The sequence below is a fragment of the Citrus sinensis genome, chromosome 3, assembly GCF_022201045.2.
Source record: "Citrus sinensis cultivar Valencia sweet orange chromosome 3, DVS_A1.0, whole genome shotgun sequence".
Classification (NCBI taxonomy): Eukaryota; Viridiplantae; Streptophyta; class Magnoliopsida; order Sapindales; family Rutaceae; genus Citrus; species Citrus sinensis.
Genome location: NC_068558.1, coordinates 48,627,572 through 48,637,026, shown reverse-complemented (window position 1 = coordinate 48,637,026; position 9,455 = coordinate 48,627,572). Strand labels below are relative to the sequence as shown.

The 9,455-nt window shown below is 38.4% G+C and overlaps 1 protein-coding gene across 4 annotated transcripts; it reads left to right on the top strand.

The window, feature by feature from the left end:
• Positions 1-555: 555 nt before the first annotated feature.
• LOC127898604 (uncharacterized) lies at positions 556-7,838 on the top strand. 4 transcript variants are annotated; one of them, XM_052436424.1, is made up of 11 exons: positions 556-1,501; positions 1,606-1,713; positions 1,809-2,011; positions 2,990-3,183; positions 3,381-3,489; positions 3,596-3,730; positions 3,806-3,909; positions 4,201-4,623; positions 5,181-5,262; positions 5,351-6,916; positions 7,447-7,838. In XM_052436424.1, the coding sequence occupies exons 1-11, from the start codon at positions 1,434-1,436 to the stop codon at positions 7,605-7,607; spliced, it is 3,153 nt and encodes a 1,050-aa protein (XP_052292384.1). In that variant the 5' UTR covers positions 556-1,433; the 3' UTR covers positions 7,608-7,838. The 4 variants fall into 4 exon arrangements, with proteins under 4 accessions (XP_052292384.1, XP_006491178.1, XP_006491180.1 ...); XM_006491117.4 differs by having other exon boundaries at positions 570-1,501; positions 3,596-3,909; positions 4,201-4,324; positions 4,472-4,623; XM_006491116.4 differs by having other exon boundaries at positions 572-1,501; positions 3,596-3,909; positions 4,201-4,324; positions 4,466-4,623.
• Positions 7,839-9,455: the final 1,617 nt, after the last annotated feature.

Here is a 9,455-nt window from a genome sequence, read left to right as displayed (position 1 = left end):
ACTGACGTTAGTGCACCACCAGGAAATAAAAATAATAATAATAAAATAAAAAATAAAAAAACTTCACCATTACAGGCTAGTAATCCCGTCTGAACAATCTGTTCAGTAATTTCTTCCGTTACTGGTAAGCTCGAATTTTATAGCTGCAGGTAGTACAATTTACTATTTCGAGCCTAATTTGCTGGTCCATTACTATCACACTTTCACTTCGTGAACGGCCTGGACAAAACCACACCGCTTGCTGGAAACTGTAGCGATGACGTCATATTTGTTATACCCACCAAAAAAAAGAAAAAAAAAGGAAAAATAAATTGTTTATAAACAGAAGCTAATGAGTTAATAACTAAAATTGGAATAAATTGTTGTTAATTACTCCAACAGAACCAATCAGCAATATTTTTGACATCCACAGCTTGGTGACACTACGGACGAGCTCGTGGATTAAATCATCTTATTTACACGCATCGGTAAATCAATAAAAATTTAAATTCGCGTAGAAGAAAAAAAATTACATTTCCAACGCGTCTGGAGAGCGAAAGAACACCAGTTTACTAAAATTCAATTGTCAAACAATCGAACTCCACCAACATAAGGAGAGCGTGTAATACGAAGGAGGTATGTGCGCGTGCCATAATTCAGAAGAAAATCTGTATCATTTTATTTTGTTTATTTATTTTTTTGTAGCGATGGGGAGGTGAAGAACACCATTCACATATCAGCAACAGTAACATAGGCCGATTGCCACTTTCGCTATCTTTCCTGCAAGAAAATTCTCAATCCCAACAGAGACACAAACACTATTTCTCCCGTTAATCGATCGCTTGAAAGAGCTGAATGAAACCTAATTTTCTTCATCTTCGTGAAGTATCCAGGTAGCTCCTCAATTACAAAACCCTAGTTTCTCGGAGTTCCTACATGAGTACAAAACCCTAGGATTTTTTCCCAATCCGATGTCGTCAGAGCTTATTTTTAGATTGAATTCAACCATTGGATATCTTCAATCTTTTTCGATGGAATAGGATTCGAGATTCGATTTCTGATTCAAACCAAAAGAAGCAAGAATCAATGCATTTGATTCTCTGTATATATTCGTTTAGGAGCAATTTTGGCAGGAGCTTGTAACAGATTTTAATCAGCTGGTATTTTAGACTTTCACTTTTTTCTTGATTGATACTAGCTGCGGATTTGAGCGGTGAATGGACACGTGCTATTGGACGATTGTTTAGCGATAATTAGTATGTTAGTTACGGCAAATTATCTGATTTCTTCTGTGCAAATTAAAGGGGTTTTCTTTGAAGACATAGGCGTTTAAGACGGGAGAAACGAGGAGTTGCTAAATTTCATTGCTTACTTAGGTCTGTTATAATCGCTAGTTGAGGAAACGTGGTCTCAGGTTGTCCTTGCGCTGTCCTTTTTCTGTATAGCTTAACAGAATGAGCTTAGAGACGGAAGACCGGCATACTCTGGATCAGCATGCTGAGTCAAACTGTGATTCTAAAAAGTAATTTCAATTATTATTATTATTATTATTTTTGTTGTTTATTTGCGTGCCTATCTTCTTTTAGATATTTGGTTGGTGATAATAACTATGTGTTTATGATTCAGGAAGTTAAAGTTTTCATATACAAGAGATTTTTTACTATCTTTGAAAGAATTAGATGCTTGCAAAAAGTTACCCAGTGGATTTGAGTCATTTGACCAATCTATTCTGAGGTAAGATGCCTACTATATCTGGAATTACTTTGTCTTAATTTGGTACTGATTTTGGTGAGCTTATATTCTAATATATGATGTTTCTCAATGTTTAGTGAATTTGAGGACGTCTCACAAGATCGACCAAAAATTTCTGGTAGTTTGTCATTGCATGGTTATAGGCGAAATGAGTATGGTTCATCACCGCCTACAAGAGGGGAGTTAGGTAACTATTCTCGAGGAATCCATGGAAGGTGGGATAGTAGGTCTTCAGGACGGAGTGATAAGGATGGTGACTCGCAATCTGACTGGGATGCAGGTAAGGTTTAATACAAATTTATACTCCAATAGATATCTTGAAGTATAAACATTTCTCTCTTCATGTGAATTGATTTGTATATCATTCTCCCTTAGTAAGGTTTCTTGTAAACTATTTCTTTTTCTCCTTCAGCAATGAATGCATGGTGCTTATTTATGATATGCATTTCCACCAGGACTATTCAGCCTATTCTGGTGGTGTTTGAGCCTCTAATCTTAAATAAGGTTTACAGAATTTGACATTGTTTATACGGATAGAGAACTGCTAAGTATTATATATTGGTCCTTGTGAGTGGGTTAGGTCACCTTTAAACTCTATTTTGTTCGCCAATCCTGGAAATTTCTGTGGTAAAAGTCATATACCTTTTCTACAAGGTTAAATTTATTTAATGATTCATGTATTCCCTTGGGTGAGAAGGAAATTAGATATTGGTAACCAATTTCCAATAGAACTTCCACATCCTCTTCTTACATTCAGGAATGAAGAATTTGGTTCAGTACTTACATGATGGATCACTTGGATGCACATGCACTATTCACTTCTGTCATGTTTTCTGTTTATGATTGAATGAATTGTGGTAGCCATAATTAATGCAGTGCACCTCTCATAGTTGTCGCATTCTCATATCTTCATAGATGAAAGGGACAAAAACAGTGAGTGCTTTTTTGTCACTCTATAGACTTTTGGATATTTCTTTTGTTGGATTTATCACTTTAAAGTGTCATCTGCGTGGAACTTCCATGTGTATTGGAAGCACTCCAGATTATTCGTTCCAACTGAGAAGTGATCTAGTTGTTTGCTGTTCCATGGATTTTCAAGTGATGCTGTGCCTTCATGATATTACATATACTGTTTTGTCATTGGCTGCAAGTTTCTGCTGTTTGATTGCACCAGGATTTTGCTGGGTTTTGGCCTTCAATCCTCAGTTTTAAAGGCTGTATGTTCTGATCTGCTAAATTGTCAATATTTATTATGCAGATTCTGGGAGGCGTTATGGCAATCAATCTAGGAAGTCTTGGCAAGTTCCTGAACATGATGGACTTCTTGGGAGTGGTTCCTTCGCAAGACCATCTGGGTATGCAGCAGGTGCATCAGCTCCAAAATTTCGCGTTAGTGATCACTACCAGCTAAATAGGAGCAATGAGCCTTATCATCCGCCACGTCCTTATAAGGTTAAGATTATAATTTGTTGTTTCTGTTGATGAATATATGCCAGTAGCATCTTACCTATAATGTTGGATTTGGTGGTGGATATTCTTCTAACATGCTTGATATGGCTTTCTCATCTGAATATGATGAAAATTATGGAGTTGGTGCTGAATAATCTTTTTTTTTTTTTGCTCTTTTTTTCTTCTACTATGTTTATCAGGCTGTACCTCACTCACGTAGGGATGGCAGTGACTCATACAATGATGAAACATTTGGTTCTTCTGAGTGTACAAGTGAAGATAGAGCAGAAGAGGAAAGGAAGAGAAGAGGTAAAAGGCTCTTTGTATATCCTGGTAGACAGTTTTTTTTCTTTGATTTCACTAGTATTGGAAGTTTACAATCAAAAGGTAAACATTTTTATAACTTTCCTCTCAGCTTCTTTTGAGTTGATGAGAAAGGAACAACAGAAGGCATTTCAAGAAAAGCAGAAGTTAAATGCAGACAAGCAGAAGGATGAATTTGATATCTCTACGTTGCTGGTTGATTCCAAAGATGATGAGGGGATTTCAAGTAAAAGCAAACAATTTGATGAAGCTGTGCTGCTGCCTGCTACGAATAAGGATTCTGATAAATCTGTTCTTGCAGCGCAAGCTCCTGCATCAAGGCCACTTGTGCCTCCAGGTTTTGCTAATGCAACTTTGGAACGGAATCATGGAACCAAAATCATATGTCATTCCCATTCATCGGAGGTAATATTCTTGTATTTTTTATCTGATTTCATGAATGTAGTTTTCTTGGTTAGACTTTTTTGTTTGGGCAGCTGATAAATAGATATGATATGCAATCTGCATAGTTTTTAGAATGGTTAGTTCTGGCCATGCTGTGGGGTAATCTATACTGCTCTAGTGGCATTAGCAAAAGTGATTGTTATGGAAATGGAAGCACAAAGACTGATTTGGAATTTGTTGTTGGTTGACACCTATGTGGTCTTAATTTTTTTTCTATATTTTATTGACTACATTTGTATTTTGCTTCTGTAGGTTGGAAATTCTGAACTTGAAGGTGGCATCTTGCACGCTAAAGGCAGCTGTCATTTGAATGGAATGTTTGATGGACAGGAGAAAGAGTCTGCTGAGCAAATTGGTTTAAGTTCGAAGCTGGAAAGTATGAATATTCATGTTTCAGCTAATAACAAACATGATAAAGTGCAAAATTTATCTTCTGATGCAGAAGTTTCTAATAAGACAATAGGCCATGATAGTCAATTGTACAAGAAGAAATCTAATCTTTTGAAATCCTTCATAGCTTCAGAGGAAAGTGAAGGTATAGAACTTGATGCTGAGAAGGCTGCAGACACTAAAATTGTGGGAGAATCCAATAAGGAGCAGCCGTCTTCAATTCTAGATAAGCTTTTCGGCAGTGTTTCAACAGTCAATAGTGGTGTCTCCACTAGTGTTGTTGAGGTAAGAATCTTGTTATCAGTAGCATTTTATCCGGCTCTCTGTATACTTCTACTTATTGTTGAATTTTTCTGAAGTATTTAATAGATATTCTAATGTTATTTTGGCATCACATCTTCCCTACATGGTTGCATGTGCCTAATTAAATGTTATCACTGTTCCCCTTCAACCCTTTGAATACATCACATAATATCACAATTTAATTCTGCTAATCAACAAAGTGTGCTTGCTTTTTCCTTTTTGTCCCCCTTTTTTGTCAATAATGAATTACCTTCATCTGCTCACTTCAATTTAAAAACATTCTCTATGGATAAAAGTTCAGCACAGGTGGGTGAGCTTGTCACTGTCTACGTCCAATTGTTTGATTTAAATATGTTTGATCATGCATGTCATAGGTATATGCCTACTTCATTTTATTTTAAGTTATGGCTATCTTCAGTTGATATAAATATTCCCAATAATTGAGTTTGTCTAGTTGAATTTGCCACATCTGGCTTGCGATTAACAAAAACTCTTAGCATGAAATTATCTGAATCCTCCAATGTCTTTTGTGAGTATAGCCACATGAGGTTAAAGCAGATGATACGTGGAGTCCCCATGCCTTCCAGACTTCAAAGTTTGCTTCTTGGTTTCTTGAAGAAGGTATTCTAGAACCATGTTTGCAGTTCAAACCTCTTGATATTGGCTGACTTCAACATTTTTCCTCATTTTTCTTTTTTATTTTTTGCAGAAAAGAAGCCAGTTGAGGATATCTCATCTGGCAGGCCAAATGACTTGCTCTCACTAATTGTGGGTGGTGAAAAAGGTGGAATTCAGCCTTTTGATGTGAAATCTGTTGGACAAAACTCGTCCGCTTATCCATCCCAAAGCTCAGAACTTGTGGACAGGCGTCCAGCATCATATGTTGCTCCTGTTACAATTGAGACCTCTGAGCAATTGACTGATATTAATATCAATAAACCACCAGCAGTTCCAGCTGTTCTCACATGTGAAGACCTTGAACAGTCAATTCTATCTGAAATTAGTGGAAGTGATGAAGCTTTGCTGCCAGCTGTGCAAGGCTGGAGAGTTTCAGATGTGATTACTGAACAGACAAAGGAAAATGCAGATGAGCATGCATCCCAACACCTCCTATCATTGTTGCAGAAGGGAACGGGCCTTAAAGACACAGAAGCTTCCCCTGGTGTAGACGTCATGTCTTCGGATAAACTGCATGATGCGGATGTAACAAGTATCCGGACTGGAGTTAATGATTCAAAAGGGGCAAATGCTGATAATGCTACTAATTCAGGGAAGAGTCTGACTCTTGAAGCGCTTTTTGGGACGGCTTTTATGAAGGAACTGCAATCTATAGGAGCACCACCATCTGCCCAAAAGGGCTTAGTTGGATCTGGAAAAATTGATGCTTTGGAATTCCATGATGGTCTCCTTCCTTCTAAACTGGAGATAGGATCCGGTAGGAGCAGTTATGAAAGCAGTTCTCTGGCATCTAATCAAATAGATCAAATCAAATCAGATAGGATGAAAGAGCACTTATCAGGCTTTGATGATCATCGAACTGCAGTAGATGCATCAGAGCTTCGGAGTGAAGTAGAGTCTAAACTCAGTGGCTTTCAAAGGTCTATCAATAGCCAATTTCGTGAAGAGGATAGCTTGGATACACGTGGTGATCCTATGAAACACCTTAGGAGTTCATCTAAAGCCGAATTGTTGTCCTCTGCTGCACCTCTTGACATTAGTGAAAAACTAGCAGCCCTAAATTCTAACTTTGTGGATGAAAGACATACTGCTGGAGGTCAAGACGGTTCATCTTTTCTTCATGGGCCCTATGATGTGAGGGAGCATGATATTTCATTTCATAATGTTCATGGTCAACCATCTTCTCCACAGTTTCACCCTCAGTTGAATCATGTGGGACCCATGTTGAATCCATTAGATCCACATTCCGCTAACATGAATTCTCAGATGAAGTTCGTTGCCCCGGAGAGTATCTTACATCATGACCTTTTACCAGCTCATCAGTTTCCTGCGAATATGCATCGCCCCCCTTTCCTTCATCCCAGCACTGGACTAACTGGATTTGATGCTCCCACTCATCAACATCCTATGTTACAGCAAATGCAGATGCCAGGAGGTTTTCCTCCAGCTCACCTACTACGTGGATTTCCCAGTGGTCCTCATTCAAACAATCAAATGGCCGGTGTTGTACAAGATATGAACCCAATGCAAGGTTTCCCGTTTGGACATCGGCAGCCCAATTTTATGGGCATTGGAATGCCACGAATGCCGCCACCAGGTAAAGCACTCACCACTTTCTTGCTGTCTGAATGTTCTCCCATTTAGTGCTCTTAGTTTTCAAGTTTGTTGACTTTATAACAGTTAAAATGCATGTCTTAATGGCTTAAGGAACTTGTAGAAGAATATGTGTACATCTTGCTGCAAATCTGTGAGCTTAGGGTCACTGCGGATAAAAATTTTAGGTCGATGCCTGTGATTCAGGCGTTCAGTTCTTTTGGAAATAGTTGATGCCTTTGGATCCTACATCTTCTGAATTTGCAAGGGATTGTACGATTCCTTTCTTTTACCACTGAGCTGTTTTTTGCATTCCCTTTTCAAGGGGCTATGCAACATTGTGACTGTAAAGGTTATCAGTTGCATCATCTCCATTCATGCTTCATTACTGATGCATCTGTCTGTATTTGGTGAAAACTTCTGTCTAGGATCTGAACTTCGACCGATTAGGATATATAATAGATTTTGTTTCCCTTTTTTGTGTTATTTAATTTCTTATAATTTTTTTCTTTCTTTTCATCGTTGGACCTTCAGTTCCTGGAGTTGAGGGCCGAACCAATAATCCGGAGACACTTCAAAGGCTCATTGAGATGGAACTCAGATCAAACCCAAAGCAGATTCACCCTTTTGCAACTGCTGGCCACAACCAGGAAATGTACAACCATGAGCTAGACACGGGTTTCGGGTATAGATAGTGGATTTCAATTGCATGTGTATATTGTTCATCATCAATTGCTCATTTCTTCGACTCTTAGGAGTGGAGGGTGGGTTCAATATGCTTCGTTCAAGAGCATTTGCCGAAGTTGCTGTAATCAATGAATTTTTACTTCATATTTACCATTGTACGGGCTTTCTCTTTTCCTTGATGTTTCGGAACCTGCAGCTAGGAATCCTATTTATTGAGTTATCAGATGATCAAATTTTTAGGTGCGATGGCCAGTGCGACGATGCCCTTAAAAATTTGCTTCTTCACCGTCCATCTCTCACTTTTTGCATGTTCCAAAGGCCGAAAATGGATCTTCCTCCTCTTAAGCCTTTTGGGGAAGCAGGGAAGAGGTAGACAGGAAATGGACGTAATTTATTTAACCAATGTGTGTTTTTGCTGCTCGCCGCACCCTTTTGTTTTTTTTTTTTGGGTGGTTGGGAGAAAGGAAAGTAACACTTTCATTACTTCAACTTTGGGAATACATCCATAATGGCAGGTGGAATTTCATTAATCTATATGGCTGATTCTTTGAATCCTATGGTTAACTTAGCCAAGTAATGAGCGTCTAAATTGCACGTTATAGGAGCGTAAAAAAAAATTACAAATTCAAAATCCTAACACATGCTTTGTATTTCTGAAACTACCCAAACGATTTCTGTTTTGCTGCCTTGTTTGTTGTTGACTAGGTTGGCTATTCTTGATAATCTGTTTCTACAATCGCAGTGGACATCTTTGCTTCTTTAGCAGCCTTTAATCCCCATTCCACAGCTTCAGCTTCTGAAAATCTACTTTCCCCACAAAATGGTACAGTTTTGACGCTGGCCGCCATTATTTGCTATTAGAATCTCTCACAACAGTCCCCAATCCAGTTAGCTGTGCTTCATCTTCTATGGCTGCATCAACATTAATCTTGTACATTCCATTCGGTGGAGGTTCCCATTGCTTTTTAGTTCCACAGGCTTCTTGTTTAGGGGTGTTTTCCTGACTTTTTAACCCTTTTGAAAGCTTCCACAACTACAGATATCAGGGGATTCACCATTTTCGCTTCAAAAATCCTGTTGCTCCGTGCATTCCAAGCAGCCCGCCAATACGCTACCAATAGCTCCATTTCATTCTTTGTGAACTTCTTGGACAATTCCTGCATAACAGACAACAGGTCCTGATTTGTGGTATCAGAAGGCTCTACTATAAAAGGGGCATGCCTCCATATCTTTTGAGCCTTTGCATTGTAAGATGCATGAGAAATAGTGTCCACACCTTGCCTGCAGCTCTGACGGATTGGAGTTGGCATAATATTTTTTTTCTAGAGGTTTTCTGCAGTTGGGAGCAAGTTTCTAGCCGCCCTCCGCAAGAAAAATTTGATTTTCTCAGGTAAATTAAGATTCCACAAGTCATTCCAGTATTTAGATCCATTACCTGAAGAACTTGGAGTGCTGGAATATTTTAACTGTAGATCAATTTGATAACCGCTTTTAACAGAATAATATCCTTCCTTGCCAAAATGCCAGAGCACTTCATCATCCTTTGACCTTCTAAGCAAAAGGATTTTAAGAATCGCTCTGCGTCTTCTTTCAAAAAATGTTGTCGGATTAGGTTTTCATTCCACTGATTCTCAAAGTCAATCATCTCAGCAACTGAAGCATCCCTGTGTAATAATGGTGATAAGATTGGTTTAAAGGTCATCGCGATCGGTTTAGGAATCCATTTGTCCTTGTATATTTGCACTTTTTCTCTATTTTCCAATCTTCCATCTAATGCCTTTTTGTAAGACCTGTCTACCACATAATATGGTCCTCCCTATAAAAGATGGGTTACAACCAACCTTAGCATTTTAAAA